The sequence below is a fragment of the Cyrtonyx montezumae genome, unplaced genomic scaffold (genome assembly GCF_038088225.1).
Source record: "Cyrtonyx montezumae isolate F1298 unplaced genomic scaffold, pur_monq_1.0 scaffold_13, whole genome shotgun sequence".
Lineage (NCBI taxonomy): Eukaryota > Metazoa > Chordata > Aves > Galliformes > Odontophoridae > Cyrtonyx > Cyrtonyx montezumae.
In genome coordinates, this window is record NW_027071859.1 from 26,958,318 (window position 1) to 26,980,703 (window position 22,386).

At 37.3% G+C, this 22,386-nt stretch overlaps 1 protein-coding gene across 4 annotated transcripts in view; it reads right to left on the reverse strand.

Moving 5' to 3' along the window:
* LMBRD1 (LMBR1 domain containing 1) overlaps positions 1-20,181 on the reverse strand; it is a 61,057-nt gene extending 40,876 nt beyond the window's left edge. For 2 of the 4 annotated variants that reach the window (XM_065730869.1, XM_065730872.1), the window contains exons 1-5: positions 20,114-20,181; positions 19,042-19,218; positions 13,462-13,522; positions 3,484-3,581; positions 2,834-2,898 (exon numbers count right to left, since the gene is read on the reverse strand). In XM_065730869.1, coding sequence (XP_065586941.1) covers positions 2,834-2,898; positions 3,484-3,581; positions 13,462-13,522; positions 19,042-19,218; positions 20,114-20,173 — 461 coding nt within the window. In that variant the 5' untranslated portion in view covers positions 20,174-20,181. Of the gene's footprint in view, positions 1-2,833; positions 2,902-3,483; positions 3,582-13,461; positions 13,523-19,041; positions 19,219-20,113 lie in introns of all 4 variants that reach the window. The other 2 variants (XM_065730870.1, XM_065730868.1) reach the window with 1 other exon arrangement.
* Between the last annotated feature and the right edge of the window lie 2,205 nt (positions 20,182-22,386).

Here is a 22,386-nt window from a genome sequence, read left to right on the forward strand (position 1 = left end):
CTACTAACATTTGGCAGAACTAGCACCACAAAGGTCTTTTTTGATCCTTAAATCAAAGATCACCACTAGCTGTTATCTCCAGCAAGTCAATTTCAAAAAGGCATTTTAAGCTGCTTCCCTTAAAAGACTTCTGCTGTAACCTAAATACAATTCTAATGATAATACTTTCTGAAAACTTACAGAAACAGTTAACTCTTAGAACGCTAATGTAATGAGTTTAATCATGAGCACCAATAATCAGGGTAACTATTTTTATACTGAAATATTCAGTAACTTCAAATACTTGAATTCAAAAGAGGCCGCTGTATAGAGATGTCTTAATGAAGACTGTAATATCTCAAGCTCCTTGCCTCCAGCACACCATATCATAGAATGGCTTCGGTTGGAAGAGACCTTAGAGACCATCCAGTCCTAACACCACTGTCAGAGGCAGGGTTACCATCCACTAGAACAGGACGCCCAGGGCTCCAACCAACCTAGCCATGAACACTTCCAGGAATAAATAATAAAATATATTAAAAAAAAGCAGATAATTAAGACAGGAAGGTCATTACAAGTAAGTTTGGTTCTGAATTTCTCTATGCCATTCTTTCAATGATGAACAGCAAATCAAGTGCTGAGAATTTGAGTGCTATTACAGATATGCACACTGTTGCCACAGTAAGATGCTTCATAAGATGCTGAAGTTAAGAGTAAAAATAACCACATTAACAATTTAGACACTGGAATCTTCCTCACTGAGCGCGTCACCCACTTGGATTAAAACAAGATATCTGGAACAAGACATTTTTAAGAACAATTACATAGTTCCCTAATGAAGCAAGGTAAGTATTCAAGACTAAGCTATTGATAAACTTCAAGCTTAATCCAGCTTTGATGGCTTCTTTGAATAACTCTTAACAGGAAAGAAGGTCCCTACAAGACATCTTTATTTTTAATAGAGACAAGTTATATATAGATCTGTTAATAAAACAGACAACTGGCAAAATAAATCAAGAAAACTTCTATTCTGATACAAGGCACTAACTATATGAGCACAAGAATATAGACGAAGTCTATTCTACTAGGAAGTTAACAAATATTCCAACCCCTTTTGCTGCTGCAAATTATATAGGAATCTATTCTAGTCCACTAAGCTTAGTCTTCCAAAGTTAAGTCTCATGTGTAAAATTCCAGTATGCTTTTAATGTTAATCTGACCCTAACCACATACTGGCCTCTTAAAACCAGTGAAAAAAAACTCTCCTGCTACTGCCAATTTCTCTTCAGTTCCATGTTAAAGCCTCCCATGTTGAGGCTTCAGCTCATTCCAATGGCACTGGGACTTCAAATACTGCTCTCCATGAGCAGGCAATGAACCAACTCCAAGATTTCACCACAGAAACATGAACATAAAACATTCAGATTACAGATATCCACAATTCCTAGGTAACGGAACTAAAGTTCGTATTTTTCCTCTGTACAACTCTTATGTGTTTCCTAAATTGAGCTGCTCAGTCTTAAAGCTTCCCTTAAAGGAGTCAGTCAGTAATAAATTGTTCTCCAGCAGCATCCTAAATAATATGGACTCTTAACCACTGCCTAGGCATTAAGACAGCATTGCTATCCAAATATTAACTTAAGAGAAAGTAACTTCTTATTTGTAAAAGCAACAAAAGCTTCTGATTACAAACCCGAAATTCTACACTCCACATTAATATCTGAAGGAGTTCTGCTTCCCTGCAACAGATTTGGATCAGAATCTGAATTTTCAGAGGAGCATTTCTTTCACTAACTAGCTTAAAGCTATAGTGCTTGGGCTGCGATTAATTTGCAGACAAGCTCACCTTGCATAGCACACGATCAAAAGAAGGTCACAGAAGCCACTGTAGCATACAAATTCTGCATATTTTGAAGGGACAATCAGAAGAATAGAGGATAACTAGGACATCAAGAATCAAGTTCCAACCTACTGGAAATGAACTTGCTTACAGATTCCAAAAATTCATATACTGGACACCCCTACTACAGGTACACCATATAATAAAGTACATACTGAAAAAGTTCCTATACCTATAAGAGTAAGCAATGAGAAACAGTTTTTGTCAGAGCACTTACTATTTTAAGCTAGCTGAACCTCCTCTCCATCACCTTCTACAATAGTCAGTAACTTATTTTCAATTGAAAGAACACTAGAATTCTTAGAAACCACCTTCAAAGTGTTTTTCCAAACTAGAAACAATTCCCAAAACAGCATGCAACAAAAGCATTGACTTCACTAGTTTCTACTTCATATTTCAGAACTTCAACATGGATCACCTTAACATGCATTCTATCATGGCTACATTTTAAACAAATGCCAATAACACTTTTGTCATACAAAGTACAACATGTCAAATACAGCTCCACACTACTTTTGTTTTTTTCCACAGGGCACTTCAACTTGGGAGACTGCTACCCAAACTCCTAAACAGCTCATCTGGGACATCCAGGAAAGCATTTGGTCATGAAGATGGAAAATACTAAAGGCACATATCTTTTGTTCCCCTGTTGTACATTAATATGCCAATACAGTTGTAAATAAATGTTGCAGTCATTTTAAAATGTTTATACTACACAAGAAGGCAGAATTCAGAAGCTTAAGAACCTCCACAGTTGAGGAAAAAACATTTTAGTTTCTAGTTAAACTCTTGCTTTTCAGATGCACAACACCCAGACTATATAATCCCTAATAGAGATTAGAAATTGATTACAGAGTGCATATAATCTACCCTCTTACTCTGGCATAGAAAAAAGTTCCATTTAGGGTTCTATTTATTGTGTCACCTGTTAGTATTCAATACATAAATACTTACCCAATTAAGAGAAGAACTGCACAAATTGTGATGAATCCCAGAGTATATTTGAGTGCAGTTTTAACCTGCTATATATTAAAAAGAAAGTTAATATATTAATGCAAAATAAATCCAAAGGGATTTGTCCAGCAGGTTATTACAGAGCATAATCAGCACAATAGGTGATTTATAAAAGAACTTCAAAACAATCCAGTATACTAAAAAGTACACTTGTTCAAGGCAATAAACTCACAGTAAATTCTTACTATCAAGATTTTACATTACTGCTTATTATGACCACTATTTTAAGTCTTCTCTCACATTAAGATTACAAATGAATGCATTTGAAAGTGACTGTGATAACTCATTAAAAGACAAATGTTTCCTAAATAATTTAGAACACAACAGCTTATGGCATGCAATTATGATCCTTGGAATACCACGGGTGGCAAAGACCTTCAGTGTATTACACTGACACAACCAAGTGTAAGCTGAAGTTAAACTACTGCCTACTTTCACAAAATGCAGTAAAATACTCAGATTTAGTTTCTACCTCAGAAGCAGTATAATCCACTTGCCTTAACCCATTCAAAATTTATTTCCAGAACTTAAGGAAAATCTGTTATATGTTTAGCTTCCTTTGTTATAGTGCTTTGCTATAGACAACTTACTGAGCATGTGTTGCCATCATCTTCTTCCTTCTCCTCATAATAGAAATAGACAAATGGTATCCACAGAAAGACGCAGAACAATATGATGGAGTATAAGGCTAGGAGAAAGATTTTAATTAAGTAAAAATACGAAGTTAGACTGACACTTCATTCACTTAATAGCAACACAAAGGAAAGAATGAAAGACTAGTTTCTTATTCTAGATCTCAAATCTGCATCTATTCTAGATATATTCTAGATCTGCAAATTACTGCTTTTTTTTTAAACTCAAATGACTTTTAGAATTAACTCTTTAGGCAACCTATTTCAGATCGATCTTCAATGCAGCAATTACAAAAAGACACACTCTCCTGCATGCAGGTGATGTATGGAACTAACATGCTAGGGAAGAGGTAAGAATAACAATTATATATTCTATTTTCCTAACTTAATTTCGTGGTCACATCTCACAAATGAGAGAGATAGATCTTGTAGACAGTATCTTCAGAGAACCAAAGTAACAAACATTTTCAGGTTTGTTTCCGAACCCTCACATTCATCAACAACAAAATTCAGTCCTAAATACCAGTATGCGAACATTTAAGAATGTATTCAGCTCTAGAACTGCTTCAATATTGTGACTGCTTCCAGGAACCACACCTCACAAATCAAATCTTCTCTTTTTCATTTTAAAATAACAAGCTGCATTGTGCCAGTAACATATTGAAGTTATAATTATCATTAAAAATAACAATCAACCTACAGAGGTCACTGCAAGCACAGAAAACACCCTGCTCATAAGTTTACATCTAATTATTAGCTTCAGTACAGTTTATATATAAGGCATAGCCACAAATCACATAGCAGAACTGATCCACGTTTCTTCCAAGGTGATCAAGGAAGATTCAAATCTAAAAGAATTATCTATGAACTGAGTGAAAAACATCTACCACTATAGCAAACACCAGTACTACCTAAAAACACTATTACTACAGGTACTTATTTTCAGCTCAGGCTTCTGACACTAAACTTAAAAACTTTAGAGTTCAAAAGGCTGCTGTTCAGAGATTTAGCTCTATTTAATAACTATTATGCATTTGTTTTTATTTAGTCTTCAGAAAAGAAGGGGTTTATAGTATACTTTACATTATAAAACTTTCCTGACATCACTGTAATTCTTCCAATATCCAGTTTTCTAAGCTTTTCTGATCTTCTACAGTATATAGCAGATGACTTACCAACAGAAAAACAATCAGCTAAACTAATCCTCAGTTAAACTGTTTTTGTTGAAGTCATTTAATTGGATATTTAGATCTCCTGAATTGCAATATAGTTCACCCAGCCTTTAAAAGTTTTTAAAAAGCCATTCATACCATAACCATCTGAGCACCACACAGCATGACAAAGTTTAATTCCGTACAGAAAACACTTCTAAAAAAAGTATTTAAGTACTGCTCTCAACAGCATCATGTTTAGATTTTCCAAGGACTGTCACAGGTGTTTGGCAAGTTAGCTGCCAAAAAGATTATAGCAAGGCATTTCTCCAAAATTAACTTCTTAGCTGTGTATGTGTTACCTTTCAACTAAAACAGTAAAGTAACAAGTTTAGACTCAACTCAGAAGGAATTCCATAAACCAAAAATCCATACGGAAGACACAGCAATTCAATCCCATAATCACGTGAATACTCAGGAGTTTGTGCACCAAATAGAAGCAGCTGAATTAGTATCAGTTTAAAATTCTACAGTAAAGAAAGTCCAAAAATTACCTATAGTAGTTCTATAGATACATCATTTTTCCAATACATTACAAGATATAAAAAGTTCATGTCCATACCATTTAAAAAATAAATAAGATAGGAATGTATTTAATTCTTACTGAGTGTACATATTGCTACTAGAAGCTCTAACTCCTTCAAATCCATTTCCTTCCCCATATCCAGTGGCTCACATGAAAAAAATATACAGATGTTCTAGATAATGTTTGCATTCCAGAATATTTAAATCAAATTTAGATCCAAGTGTAAGCAGAATAGAATAATACAAAGCTCCTAATATTCTCTAAATAGAATATTACAAAGCTCCTGACATCTTAGATTTCACAGCTTTGAGCTCACACCTAAGACTCACTGCACAGCCAATTTAAGCAGAGCCAATTACTGTCCAGATTAGACTTACCAAAAGTTAAATTGCTTCACTTTCTGTGAAGCCATAGTTAATCCAATTGAACTTCTAATCAATGTTCCTATCCTATTATTGTCACCAGGAATTTATCAGATTAGGAAATCTATACTTGTTTAACAGCACAGTGAAAACAATACAAAAGGATTTAGCCTCGCTTTTGTGCAACCAGAAGTACAGTTCTGAAAAAAAATGAAGATAAAGTCAGGCATAATGAAGAATAAAACCTTTTAAAGATCCCAACAATCCCTCACATCAAGATGACTTTAAAATAATTTGAGGCAAAGTACTACCCATCTCTTTTTGTACACACTTTCAATAAGTAGAAAAACCAAAATCCTTCAACTAGTTGAAAGAATAATTTGTAGCAATGGAATTGTATTTAACAAGTTACCTCCGTAGTTGTGATCAGTTTTAAAGAAAAGTAAACTCAGGTAAACATTGAAAATGTCACTTCTCAAAGAATGGAAAAAGACACAGCTACTGGCATCTTGATCTGGAAAGGCTAAGCTGACTAGATATATATTCAAATCAGCAAGATAGCAGAAGAGTTTTTGAAAAATTGATTAAACTAATCAAAAACAAATCTAAAGATAGTTAGCAAACAAGAACATTAACATCTACCTATCTAGTCTTCACATTAACCATAGAAGGGTGAGGAAACCTGATTGCAATGGCTTAGTCTCACTCTAGATTATATCAAGCTATTCATACACAACTACAACTCAAACCATACACATTCTAAAGAAGAGGCTGCTAGCTATTAAAGTACTGGAAGAATCTAATAAGCAAAACCTTAAAGAAATTTATGAAGTGGTGTTGTTCCTGCAGTTCTCAATACAAATTTGAGAAACCATTCTCTAACAGTCTGTATAGACCAGAAAAAAAAATGTGGTCAGGCCAATAGTACTTCAAGCGCAGTATCATCATCCCAAGAACAGAAACAGGAGATAGAGAAGTCATGCAAACTTGGTGACTTTATGCAGCTTCATTTTTTAACTCCTTAAATAGCCATGGATACTCATCATGTCTACAGGCTTTCTATTCAGAACTAGTCCATTCCAAGCAAGCAAATGACACTGAAGACAAGCTAGCAGTAAGACTGATTATGTTAATGCAGTACTGACAAGCTACTACACTTGCTACTTCTCCAAGTGTATGTATAAGTGGACACACTAATCTGCTTGTACTAGGTCAAGTCCCTTACCCTCACCCCTTCCATCCATGGAAAATCTTCCACTTCTCTCCCTCACTTAAGAGGTATGTCCAATTTAGATTTTTCTTTGCAGTATTCAACCCAGATTTTTAAAATCATGCAGCATGAGTTGCTTAGAATCACATAATGCTTTGGGGTGGAAGGGACCTTTAAGATGATCCAGTTCCAACCCTCTGCTACAGGCAGGAACACCTTCCTCTATACTAGGTTCCTCAAAGCCCCAAAGACTGGATAAGGCTTTTAGATTTGTCCCCTGCAGTTCACAACATAATGCAACAAAAAAAAAAAAAATAGCATTCCTGACTCATTTAAGGAATTAGCAACAACTCCACTACACAGCTGGATCATACTTCACAGTTAGATTAAATATGTAGTTTAATTATGTACTGCATAATTAAAGCTAAAACTACTACTCTGGTATGACTATTTTTGGACACTCAAGGTAGACAAAGCACATCAGCATCTCACACCAATACGAAAGAAAAAAAAACCATGAGCATTTACTTGATTATTCAAACCTCAGTGATTGTCAAGTGGTAAAACACCTCTTACAGGAGGAATAGTTCCAGTTTCTCTCTCCTCCATCCACTTGTCATATTAACATACCTTTACACCATCTCCAGTATGCTAGACCTTGTGCTGGGTCATCTTAGCTCAACACACTGGCAGAAAAGACACAACTACAGCAGTGACTTCAAAATTACTCAGAAAACTAATAGTCTACTTGAACACATAGAGCCTCCATCCTTGGAGATGTTCTGAATTGAGCTGGGGGAGGTGGGGGGGTTGAACTAAATGATCTCCAGAGGCCTCTTTCCAACTTCAGCACCTCTATGAGTCAAAGTGAATTTCAACTAATGGTGAAAGTTTGACTAGCAAAGCACAAGCATCCAGCAAATGCCAACACTGGCCAAAGCAGAAAAGTTAAAAAAAAGCACACTGTTAGAAATTGGACCCCTTCTGGCATGAATAGCACACTTCAAGTTCAAGGCAGTATCTAGCTTTAGGTGATACTTCTTGCACTATAAGCTATTTACTACAAAAACAGAGCTAATTCCAGGTGCACATAAAGCTTTTTGTGTCAACTCAACTGTGAAAGTAAGCAGCCTCATATACCTATAATGGTGCATGAGAAAGGTTCTGCAGGGAAGATCTCAATAAATACACAGGCACAGAGTAAGAGCTCCAGGCAGTTCACAAGCCTACTTGACAAGTAGTCACCTAAGCTGAGTAACGATCAACTTCAGCAGCAGCTTTCTATCCCACAGCCATGAGTTTAAATCCCACATTCTTCAAACAATGCTTCACTGAAGTAAATAAAGCAAATACAACACAACAGGTGTTGCATTACAGCCTCAAACATTAATCGTAAACTTATCAATTCTGAGACAGGATGCCTGGACGCCTACCTGTGCAGCCACAGGGGGCATAGACAATCTCTAGAGATCCCTTCCAACCCTTAAAAATCCGTGATAACATCCAGAATTTCTGGTCCATCACAAATTCCCTGCTGGCATCTAGCCCTTAACTTCAGTCTAGATGTTTTCTATAGCAATTACTGGCTTTCATTCCCAGACAAAATTTGTTACTACAATGTGGTTTTAACTTTATTTACATGCACTAGAATGTTGTCAAAAAGGCACCTTAGCATACTAAGTTTACAGGGCAATAACACTGAAAAGCAAGTTTAAAAGCAGTTTGGCCTCTTTTTCCAAGGCAAGATCATTTTAAGCAAAACCCTTCCCTTATTAAGTAAATCCTGAAACCTAGCTACTCAAAACACCTGAGAAGTAAACACTGAAGAAAGCTTTATACCTCCTAAGAGAAAGCTGCTTTTCCTAACACAACTGTATTTAATTTAGTGAAAACAGAAAAACAATTTTCTTTATATTACACCACAAAGGAAACCCGAAGATTCGGTGAAATGCTTGTCAGTTCAGGACAGCAGACTGATCTGATATTTGAATTTTATTGTTCAGTTTTAAGAGATTAATATTTTTCGTCATCTCAAAGAAGTCACTTAAGGCAAGCAACTAATTGCCTGTTGTTCTACCCACTAAAAGGCTGTTTATTCCCTGGAAAGCTAGCCTTCAAAAATAATCAGAGGCTTTGCAGCAGCAAGCAGTCAACAAAGTGTGATCCTTCCCCCCACTCCCTTCTTATGTGACCTTGTGGCACAACTGTCTGACTTATTATTAATTTCATATCTATCCACAACAGTTTTCTCTCCGATCTTGTGCAGATTTAAATTACTGAGGTTCAACTTTCGTTTCTAAACATTTTTGCTGGCTTGTATATGAAACTTGAAGCAGTATCAGAAAGGGAGAGTCTGCAGAAGGGGAGTCACTGTATTGCCAGCACGACAGTTCCTGTCACAGAGGAATTCCAAGCAATCTTCAGCAAGAGTTTAAGTTATTTTCTTCCAGTTAACATCACATCCATACAAAGACAACAATTAGAGTCAGATTCAGTAGTTTTCTTCAAGTAGTTATTGCAATAGTCTCTTCATAATCTCTTCTTTGATGTGTTATCTACTACTGCTTCTAACTGCACTCACATACTGCTAGAAGAAATACGGACAAGCAAAATACACTCATTAGGTAGAAGCCAGAATATACTTGAAGTTTGGGAAGACTTCACACAGAGTACCCAAAGTAAGCACAGTCCTTCCAAATCCCTTGGAAACTACAGTATATGATCAGAACCATATATGATCAGAAGTCTCCTCCATTACAGAAACATCTGCTCTTCCAGATGGCAGCATATACTGGTGCATAGCATAAGACAAATGCTACTACTATGCTTAAAACAGTACTTTATGTGCTCCCTTATTTCCACTGAAAATGTGAGTTCTCTAGGTCTTCTGAAATAGCTTGTAGTTGTGTTCCTTCCCAAATATATCTTACAGAAGATTTGTTAAAGCAATTTTTAAGCAAGACAGCAGGGACAAATAGCTGTCAGTTAAAAACAACCAGACTAACACAAAGCAATGAATATCAGGTGTATATCACAACACTTCTTTGAAGCCAGACAGTTCAAGTTTAGAAGTGTGCCAATACTATAAGAACACTTACATTCTAGAACACTAGTTCTCACAAAGCATGCTTAGAGAGGGCTTTTCTGTTTGATGTCACTCCACAGCATTTGTGATATATTGCTCACAAATCCTGCACAGCATTTAGCATGCCTTCTGCTAAAATCAGATGACAGAAACATACAGCTTTAACTTCTACCCACTGCTTCCTGGACGCACAGATCTTTAAGTCAATTATGCAGTATCAAAAACTTGCAGCAAAAACTTACTCTGGTTAAATTTTCACTCAATTTTTAAATTTATGAACCACTATACAATAATTATTGGAGACTTGAGGAAATATTGCCCATTAATAAATAGAAATAAAAACCCAAAAGTGTGGCCTCTAATGTAAAACCGACTCAGATACTGCAGCAGCATTCAGCAGACAGTCCTGAACACACTAAAGTTATCAGACACTTAACACATGTAGGTCAAGAGGGCTATCTCACAGGAAGATGGAGATGTCATCTCTTCACAACTCAGAACACTTTATCAAACTCCACTGAACACCAGGCTGATTCTAATAAGAGGGCTTTACTTCCTGCAGGAACAGTAACAGAACAACCCTACAGCTACTGTGAATTGTTTGTCTGATTACTGTGGTACAGTGGAAAGAACTATTAGGTGATTTGCAATTATAAACCTTACTGAAAACAAGTTCCCTTCCAAACACGAGCTGACATGCTGTTTTTACAGCATCTGCCAACCTCTGATCACTCCTCAATCACTTCAGTACTGGCAGACCTTCTCCATTGCTGCTGGTTTTATGAGAATAAAAGTCACTATATCATTGAAGCAATCAGTGAACTGTTTTCCTAAGCTAGACTTTTAGATTCACTTCAAAATAGAGGTATTTCAATCTCAGTTCAAGATTACCTCATTCTTCTCTCTAGCAATACACAACCACTATTCCAAATAAATAATCAGGCCAAGCAACCTATCAGCTGGGTATGTAAAAGCCTACCAATTACATAAAAAAAACAAAAACAGAACCCAAACACTTTTCTAAATTTAAAGATAGCTTTCTCTTAAGAATCGATACAGACAGCAAAACAGTGATGTACAGTACAGCCAGTTGGTAGGTTTAAGACACTGCCCTTCAGTTTAAGTTACAAGTGCAGTAATGCTACAGGAAGGATGGAAGATATATAAACTAGCTGTCAGCACTCTCTCTGGAGGGAGAAGAAAGTGCTGGTATATTGTATATGTATATACTATATACACATGTATAATACTAGGACTAGGTACAAAAGGAGACTTCTGTCTGGTCATCCCTTTATTTTAAAGTACATCAAGACTAAATTATTAAACAATGAGAAAAACTGAAATATGTTACAGAAGCTGTTAAAGTTTATCCTTCTCAGCTGTCATTCCACTGTATTCTGCAGCAGGGGACTCGACCAGACAGACAAGAGAATCAGTAAGCTATGTTTATGTGCAGGAATCATGCCATCCTCTGAAAAGTCACTACTTCAAAGTAGTTGCATTTATAAAAATGCAGCAATTTCTCAAATTAAAAGGTATGAAAGAAAAATACTTTAAAACATATTTAAATCTCTACCACCATCTGGAGGATATACTATGAAATAAAACAGTCCTGTCATCTACCCATGCAGGTAGACCAAAAAAAATCAAAAGCTTCAAGGTTCTTCAGGCTTAACCTTGAATATCTTGCTTTAATGAGAGACTTTAATCTGCACCATTTAGTGTAATTTTAAATACAAATGAAATAAACCAAGTTCTTTGGTAACATCAGATATGAAATAACTTGCTTCAGTAGGTACAGTGCTTTTAAAAAAGGTGACTTTCCAGAAATCCTGAACTAGAAGGAGTTTGACAATGCCCTAACAACACTGTATCGTAATGTAGACAAAAGCAAAGTATACTAGAACCTGTAGTCACTATTAATCTAGTAAAACTGAAATCCAAAGGATACTAAAAGAGGTTTTGTGTCTTGGCAGCATTTCAAACAAAGCAAAAAACACTTGTGAGGAAAGCTTAACTAATGAAAATCAACTTAATTTGATTTAATTAGCATTACAAGCCAACCTATAGAATTTAAATTCTCAAAAAGTTAAAAAAGCATCCATAAACAAATCTTCTAATACAAAGCCTACCTGCCTTGTAAGTATCTACTGCAAAAACAATAGAGAGCATGGGAGAACAATGCTAGCTGAAATCCTAGCAGAGAGCAGGTAATGGCAGTTACCTAACTATAAAAACCAATTTCTACATTTATAAAGTTATTCAACTGGCTGTTTTGAAGTGAAAAAGCTTATGTGAACTTTTACAAGCAAGAGCTCGTATTTCCATAATTTTCACCCAAGCTTCAGATTGGTATGATCCTTAAGTTACTCAGTAATAAACTGAAAGTAACCAGTCTCAATCAATTATACACTTGATTCCAAGTATATAATTGATTTCAGGCATTTGTGGCCTAAGAAGTGTTCCCCAGTCCTCCAAGCCAGGGTTAACACTTTTGTTAGCCTAACTACTCTATGGAAATACATTCATCAGTTTCATAAGTCCATATACACAGTCCAGAGAGAAGTTTGAAGTCAATTCACATGACGATACATGAAACAAATGCTTAGGAATAGGAAGCATACAAAAAGCAATTTAGTATTTTATAGAAAAGAAAACTCTTCCATGAAGTTTGTTTATCCAACTCAAAGTCATTCATTACTTATAATTTCTACTTTTAAAATCAGTTTCATGCTGAGTGAAACCTAGTTTGTGATCATCACCATGAGACAATACATATTCTGTTACTTAAGAAGTAGTCTACTATTTGGAATCAATTACTTCCTGATGTAAAAAAAATACTCAAGATAGCCAACCAAGTCTTAGTAGAATAAATAGTAATTATTTCTCCTCCAAATGGGTACCACTGACCAAGGCACTCATTTCACTTCAGTTGTCATGAGCATCATGCCTCTGTAACCCTTAAATATCTTTATTAGCAGCAGATTTTTTTTCTAAGAACTAAAAAACTGATTTAAAACTACACAAGTTTGGTTAACATGTACTTCATAAAATCTGACTTAAGTTAACTTTTTCCTTCAGTGTTGCTTAGAATTACCATCTTTGAAGTAGTCTACACACTAATTTACAGTAGCCCTTTGTTTTGTATCAGTAGCTGCTGACTCTGACTAACGGTACTGTTACACATGTTCACAGTTGCACTAAATGGACATACAGCACAAGTTTCACATTGCTGCATATTTTCAGTGTCATAAAGACTATATGAAAGCTAAGACATTCCCTAAATGGATCTCTAAATACACGAACAATACAAATTAACAACAGATTACAATAAATAAGCCATTAGTTTTCTCACAGATAGGTCTTAAGTATGCTTGCATTTTTAGAGGGGCTGTGGAATGCAAAATCTCTGAAATGGTCTAAATGTAAGGCTACTGTGTAACCAGAAATAATCCAGTACAACTTCTAATTGTTTTAAGTAAAGGCATGAAGCTTTTAAGTGATGGATCCTATAACTGTAGAAGAAAATTAGAAATACTTACTATAGTAACCATAAAGTACAGTGTCTTCAATTTGTCTTGAAACATTAGCATCAGCCCAGTCCTAATAATAAAGAATAAAAGCATTTAACATCAAACAAAAGAAGAGTTTTATGCTCTTTTAACTGAAACGAAAAAAAACACATTTCAAATGTCTAAGGAAAAGAAAGCATTAGGCACCCAGTCAGCTGATTTTAATCATTGGAATTTAAGTTGAACTAATTCACTAACAAATCTGATTAAGAATATGCTGCATTTCAGGAACAGACACTACAAGCATCCCATACATCTAACTGACAACATGGTTATCTCAGTCCTAACCCTTTTCTTTCTACTCTACTGGAATAGTCCCAGTAGACACTGGGAGGGACACTATCAAATCAACTTCACAATGAGTGTGTGACTATTTCCTCTCAATAAAAATGTTTCACATTACTAAGATTAGGAATTGCTAAAAAACAACTCCAAAATTCCACATGGGGCTGACACTCAGAGCAGTGGCATCACAGCTGGGGAACAGCTTTTCAGAAAAAGGTTATGCAATAAAAGTTTTCTAGATGCAAATCAAGAAGGGTAGGGTGATATTTGCATAGAATTTGCTTAGTTAGAATTTCAAATTAGGAAGAACAGTCGATTTTGATGATGGCTTTTTAAGGTATCAAAGCTACTTTTTTCAAGCAGATTAATAGCCTACAAAGCCCCTTAACTTATGACTAGGTCTACAGTACTACAAATCCTGTTCCTACATGTTCCTATTTAACAATGCTACAAAAGAATCAAGCAATTAACAAACATCGCATTCTTATATCTGTCTATCTCTAAACAAGAGACTGTATAGGATACTAGCAAAGGTGAGGAGAACTAGAGGAGTACGCCAAATCTCGTTAATGAAATGATCCTCTTTCTGGTGTGTTGTGTGTCAAGTTGTTTCAGCAGTTAAGCAGCAACTCCCACAGCACTTTAATAATGAGATTTCTTAAGTTGTCTGACTGAAGGCAGCATTTTCACCATAGAATAACAGACTAAAATTTAGACAGATCTAAGTAGACATTAGAATAGAAAACAGTTTTGTAATACGTTCTGCTGCAGTTTAGAAGCTTTTTTAATTCATCTAGTTTAAACCATTGCCTCCTTTTTCAGAAGTTCAAACTGGTAAAACTCCTTTAAAGGCAGCTTTAAAAAAAAAAATCAACTTTTTTTTCTTTACACAGAAGATGGTGGGACATAGCAGCCCAGAGAGGTGTCAGTGCCCCATCCCTGGATGGGCTCAAGTCCAGGGCAGCCTGAGCTGGTGGAGGGCAGCCCTGTCTACAGCAGGAGGGTTGGAACTAGATGGCCTTTAGAGGTCTCTTCCAACCCAAGTGAAGATGAGATTGAAACAAAGCCTAATACAAGACTTGAATTCCATAAACACTGAAGTAAGCTTCAAGAAACCTAATCTAGAACTGTTAAATTCCTATACTTCAAATTCCTACATATATTTTTTTTCAGATTGAGAAATTCAACTTTTTCAGTAAAAGCATAAAAACCCATGTACTAATATAGTACAGATGTAATATGGAAGAGAGCACACTGCTTAAGGACAACACAAAGTAAATTTAAGTCAACATTTACTTTATTTCTCTCATTAGTGAGTAAATACCCATGCAACATGGATTTGAAATACCACACACATTATAGATGACAGCCTGTTATCTCAGGAAATCAGTTCTACCTTCCTTCACATTAATATACTAAGATCTCCTGTGAACCACTTGATACTGAACATCTAAAGTTAGATGATAAGCCAATGGAATTTTAGTAAAAGCAAAATTATGTATACTTTTTCTTAATCAGAAAAAGGAAAGCATGAAAAAATTCTCTCAGAAGGGATAGATCAACACTGCCAGATGTCAAATGCTTGTTACATACACAATAAGCCCAGTCTTCAGAGGCTGTCCTTAACAGCATTTCAGTTAAAAAAAACTCTAGGCATTTGTATTATCATTAAAGAATTTGACAGTAATAAGTTGAGAATATTCACACAGAATATCTAAGTGTTTAATTTGCTCAGTGTTAAAAAGAAACTATGCTGCTTTAATTATGCCTTAGGGAAAAGCAGTAATACATGGCACTACTTACTTTCAACTAGGTCTTACAAAAAAAGATCTCTTAGAATATGAAATTCAAAACTTATATCAAGAAAGAAAAAACTTTTTAGTCCTACCACTGCTCAAGTGGCTCAGCCACTATACAAAAAGAGCTAACTATTAACTGAATTACAGTCAGACTTAATAGTTAAAAAGAATTAATAAGATTGATAATGAAGACGTAGAACATTGAAATATCATAATTCTTTTAATTTCGTTGCTTGAATTAAGCTGTGTACCAGGCCACAGTAATAGACTAGGAAGCATACAGTACAGCATAGTAAAATAAAGGTTCCATCTCACATGAACATAGGTAAAGATACAAAAATCTACTTGCAACCAATCTAATGCAAACCAGTTTACAGGTATAGCATATCTATTACATCAGCTTCCATTCAGCTACTGAAGCTCCACTTAGTTTTACATAAGCTAAGGAAGTAAGCATTTTTACTCTTAGCAGAAATTCATCCATATGCATACCACATCAGCAATTCAGAAGCAGTAACAACTTCCTCTGAGATGTCTCAAAAGCTAAGGACAGCAGCATCCTTGTCAGAAGGCAAACACTGCTACCCAGAGAGCATCAGAGCTTTGACATTATTAGCAACAGCACTAGTATTTCTCAAATTGAAAGGCATATTAATTTATTGGACAAGCACACAGAGGACTCTGCTGAGAACTAACATATCAGGAGAGCCTCTAGTTGCAGACTGTTTTCTACCAACTGTGGCCCAAATTTACATGATACATGCAAATGCATCAGAATCACAGCAGACTAAAAAGGTGAGACTTGGCTATGGCCCTCAGAGGCACTATAAGATGGAAATGTGACAAATTCCCTTAAGACCTCCTTAATTTAGGCAACAGAGCAGTGTAGAAGGCACTTCATTTTGTTTGTTATAATTTAACAAGAATACATAAATTGTTACAGATGGTTTAAAGGTGATTAAGATGAAGGCATCAAATTCTATGTATGTGCAATGGATATGATTGCCTAATTAAGCTACAACTCTTAATTACTCCTTAACAGAAGCCATGCTAAAGAATCTAGGAATTTTAAGTACAGTCAAAAACATTCAAAGAAAGCAAATTAGTAAAAGGTTGCCACGTAAACATAACATAAAAAGATTGTTTAGGTAAACTGGAACTGTATTTGCAACACCAAAACAGAAAGCATTTGTGGGAGCTTTTATTAATTACAATGACAACATTTAGCCATGAAAAACATTTGCTTCCCTTACTAGTATGAGTCAGAGGCATCTCCCTTGCTGTCCCAACAGCTGCATTCAGTTAGTAACTGATGCCAATGTACTCAACTACAACAGTACTACTCAAACCACAACAGATAACTTCCCCAAACAAAAGGAGTACAAGCTGATCTGACATTTTAGACCTTCCACACATTGTGGTGAAGGAATGAGATTGAAAGCCATTTTGTCCCTCTTAAAGGGGACATTTCTACCTTCACTGCTGGACTCCACAAGAACTTCACAAGTACCCCAGTAAAGACTGCTCCATTCTCAGCAAGTATGCCATGACAGAGCTTAAAGTGGTGCAACATCACAGGTGTCAGTATGTGAAACATCATCATAGGCAGGTGAAACTGTCATCCTGCTCATTAGTCTCACCCAAAGCTTAGCCAACAACAGGAAGATAATGCTAAAGCCTGCAACACAAGTCATAGCATGGCTAGATATAAAAATACCTTAGCATCTAGATCACAGATCGTCTAGTGTGTTACCACAAAAAATGAGAGCCATGATTTTGACTGATGAAAGTATCACTAGAAACAAGCACATCTCAGCCCCATCTACTACCATGAACATTCTGGACAGTAACTTATTTCATAACTAATTCCTACTCAGGACAGGAAATATCTCAGTAAACTCCTTCCTAGAATAAAAATGCTTGGAATTTCTAGTGTGGGTTTGTCTTCTGTTTGCTTGCATGTTTTGGTTGGGGTTATTTTCTTGGGGGCTTTTTTTCTAGTTTTTTTTAATAGCTACATGAGTTTCCCAAAAGGCAGAAGTACATAACAAAATGGTCTGAATAAGGATCTACCATGAAAGAGTTGGGTCTTCACTGAGGAGATGACTGAATTTTTAACAGCTCAGGATGATAAGCAAGGTTTGCAAGTGTTTAATCTAAGCTACCTTAAAGCTCATAGCCTTTAATGTCACTCAGTAGCAAAAACTCACATTTCAAGAATAAGAGTTCTCACCATCTCCCCTGCCTTGTGCTGCCTCAGCAGAACAAGCATATCAATGACGACATTCAAGTAGTCCTACTATGTAGGAAAGCATGCTTTAAATATTTGAGTTGTAAATCATAACACAGGATTGTAGCTGGGCACACAAGATCTCAAGTCCTCAAACTGGAGTGAGGTTTTGTGCTCCCACATGCTTGCTATCAAACCAAACAAGCTTTCAGAACAAATCAGCTCTAACTGTATGAGTTGAAGTCTGATGCTCAAGAAAATACTATCAAAGAGAATAGACAAACCCTTCAAGAGTAAGTGCTGATGAGTACTAGTGAAACTTAATTTGCAAGGCAATTCTTAAAATCCTCCAACCAGTATTAGAACAAAAACCTGTTTCCCTGCTTCACAACATTATAAATAAACATAAAAGTAATCACTGCTTCCAGAAAAGGTACTAGGCACTGGTTTTTGCACTCAAACTCTGTAGTTTCTTTCCAGGTGACAATCCTGTACAATAAACTCCAACATACATAGGAACAATCACATCCAAGTGCATGCATCACTACTTCTTTCCAAAAGGACTACATGGTTACTGTGCAAAACTTATACTGTCAAAATTGTCTTTATAGCAAATTAATTGAGCAAAGTCAGTAATTGCAGATCTCATGAAATACAGTAAGACATGTAGTAAGACACCCTGTGCTACACACATACTTGTTTTAAGGGGTTGTCCAGCTTCCCCTGAAAAAACTGATTTAAACTCCACAGATAGCTAATTCCACACTCAACATTTCAGGTAGATTAAGAACTATACAGATTCACTATGTTAATATTTCAGCACCCAAATAAAAGAAATCTTGGAAAAACAACTGAAATTTGAGTTGCTAATAAGCAAAGAGGATTTTAAGTAATGAGGGAACAAGTTCTATACTACAGCATCCCACTACAATGTAATGAAAAGCAGTATTTACAAGATGTGTTTAAAGTCAAAGAGTGATTTCTTTTTTTGTGTTAAAAGGGATGCATATATAAGTGTCTGGAAACACGTAGCATTTGGGAATTCTTACAGGATAAAGTAAGAAGTAATAAAGAGGGGACACTACTCTATTTGCAATGCTAGTACCCAGAAACCACAGCACCAGCACTACTAAAGGTCTAAAAACACTTGGACATATCAAGTAAGCAAAAAAACCCACCATGCTCTTAACACAAGCCTCTTTCAAAGAGACAATTAACATCTCCAAAAACACATACCTTAAATGTACCATTTTGATTTTTCATGTATGAAACCAAGAAGATGTCCACTGGTAGCAGTGCTGATGAAATCAGAGCAACTGCCAATGCAAAAATAGCTGTTATGGTAGAAATTACTTCACTTTCTCGTCGACTCTGATACTTGCGCACGTAAACCCAGCAGAAGATCAGAATAGCCTGAAAAACACAGTGAAAGATTGTTATGACTAACATAAAAAGGGACATCAGAAAACAGCTGCTAAAGTCAGACCCTATATCAGGACTAGAAAACATGAAAACAGGCTGAGGGAGCAGGACTTGTTCAGTCTACAGAAGATAATGCTCCAGGGAGATCTCACTGCAACTTTCCAATATTTCAAGGTTGATTATAAGCAACAAGAAAATTGACCTTCTACATGGATAGGCAGGATGAGGTAGAATAGTTTCAAACTATAGGAGGGAAGACTTAGATCAGATGTTAGAGAGAAGTTTTGTTACTCAGAAGGCAGCGAGACACTAGCACAACTGCCCAGAGAGCTGTGGGTGCCCCATCCTTGGAGGGGATGAAGGCCAGTTTGGGTGGGGCCCTGAGCAGCTGAGGGACAGCCCTGCCCACAGCAGAGGTCCCCTCCAAATCAAACCATCCCACGTTTCCACAATTAAACAATCAGGACGCTTATTCATCTGAGCACCAGCTTCATTATACACAATTCACTCCTTCCACCTTCAGCACCAACAAGAAGCGCCGGTGCTATAGGTGAGAGAACAGGACGGCCGTACACCCTCAGCCCTGCGCTGTTTTGCCTCACAGCATTACGACATCGCCCTTATCAGGAACACCCCGAGACAGCACCGGGCAGAGGCACGGCGGGGAGGCAGCCGGGCCGAGCCGGGGCTAACAAGGGGCGCGAAAGGAAAGTGAAAGAAGGAACGCGGAAGGCTGCTGCTCCCAGAAGGAAGGGGACGGGGGGAAAACCATTCCCAAAAGGAGAAGGAAAAAAGAAAACGAAGGAATATACTGAGAGGCCAAAGGGTCTGAGAGTGGCAGCCGCACGACCCGCGGAAAAAAAAAGCCCGAGAGAGCTCCGCTCACCAGCAGCGCGAGGCCGAAGAGGCACCATCCCGTCAGCAGCTCAGAAGCGGCTGCCGCCATCTTCGACCCCGTCAACAGCACTCAGCCCGCCCCGGCAGGCGGGGCCTTTAAAGAGGCGCGGCCACGCCGCCATGGGGGCCGGGGCGGGTGTCCTGCGGGGCGGGGCAAGGGCAGCGTGCCCCGGGGTGAGTGGTGAGCTGATGCCAAGAGCGGTTGTGGGACAGTTGTGGGAGCAGGTTATAATGCGGTTGAGATTATTCCACGTCTCAACACAAAGGACATTCATTGTCTGGGCAGCTGGGGCTTGTTCATGACTGCTTGGATCTGTTTTCTAATTCAGTTCATTTGTCCACCTAGCACCATTCATTTCTCAAGCGTTTATATGGCTAAACCACTATGCTGTCCACCTTTGCTTCTGTATTATCACTGTTTAAAGGCATTTATAATGGTATAAAGTCATTTTATAAAGTACAAAATATTTTTGCAACAACTACCAAACATGAACATGCAGACCAGTAACTGTAATGGTTAACAGTATATGTAATAACTGTGTGCTACAAGTAAATGGGTAAAAAAATGAAATAAAGTGACAGCAGGAAAACTCCATCCACTAAAAATGTCATCTCAATGAGCTTCAACTGCTCTTGTTTCATTCCTACCTCTTTCAGGTTATTCTGCTGGTATAAATCTCATACCTCTTCTTCACTGTGTTGATCAGTGGCTACCAGGAGCTTAGTTGAGATTCTGTGAGAAGAGAGGTTAGTTTGCCTTCTCACTGTGTATAGTTTAATTCTGAAAACTCAGTATAATTCTGTCATGTGTGGAAATCCTTTAAAGCCAGTCAAAGAGTATGCCCAGGATCATTAACTGTATTTTCTAATATTTTTCTAATGGTATTTTAAATTTTCTAATTTCTAATTCAATTTTCTAATGGTATTTTAAATAGGTGGAAGATTCATAGACACATTAGGTTGGAAAGGACCTACAAGATCATCTAGTCCAACCATCCTCCTATCACCATCCCTACCCACTGAACTACTAAATCAAATCCCTTAGCACCTCATCTAAACGCTTCTTGAACAGCGCTAGGGACGGTGCCTCAACCACCTCCCTAGGCAGGCCATTCCAGTGCCTGACCACTCTTTCAGAGAAAAAATGTTTCCTCAAATCTAATCTAAATCTTCCCCAGCACAACTTGTGGCCATTCCCTCTCATCCTGTCATTAGTTATCTGGGAGAAGAGGCCCACCCCCTCCTTGCCAGTCCATCTGGATTCCATTATTACCCCCTTCTTTTTTCCTCTGTCTTGTTCATCCTTTCTTTTCTTTTACCTGGGGCACTAGTGTCTTACTTAGCACATCTCCCTGTCAAAAGAATCATTGTTCCTGAATGTGGCCTTCCCATGTTTTCTCCAGCCAAACTCCTAAAACTCTCAGTACAGTGTTTATCATTCCATTTTAATGTTCCTTCGAGATAGAGGAAGTGTTGAAGGCTAAATCTGTTCCATTCTTGGCAGCTTGAGCAGGTGTGTTGAGGAGTGAAAACCATTATCTTTGTTTTGGGAGTCCCGTGTTTTAAGCACACATGCTTTTTTGTACACTAGTCTAGATGAAACCAGTTATATGCTTCATCCAGCAGTACTGACCAGAGTAGAGGGATGAGCAAACAGGAATCTTACAAAAGTCAGCAAGGACAAACACCTGCACCTGAAAAGAAAACACACTTTGCAGCAATCTAAGCTGGCTAGAAATCAGTTTTCATATGAAGGCCAAGAGCCAGCAGTGTCACCTGGTGGCACAGAAAGCCCTCGACATCCTGCTCTGCACCAACAGAGGGAGGCACAGCAAGTAGACCTGAGGATTATGCTCTTCATCCTTGGGCACTTGCTAGACCCCATGTAGAATACTCTGTCTGACTTTAGTCTTTTAGTACAGGAAAGACGTTGATAGGCTATTGTGAATTCAGGAAGGCCTTCAAGGTCTGGAGCAATTGCCTTGTGAGATGAGGCCAGCATAGGAGCTGGACTTGTTCAGTCTGGGAAAGAAAGGATTTTGATGTAACTGGACATCACTGTGCCAGCTTGTACAGAAAGGTCACTGAAAAGATGGAGACAACACTTCACCATGATGCATAGGAGAAGGAGACAGCAGTCACAAACTGAAACAAGAGTGTGTCAGACCTCTGGTGATTTATTCTATGATACAGCAATAACATTGTTAGAAAATATAGATCAGAACTCAAAAGTTCTATGTAGTGATTATTGAAAGGCTTCAA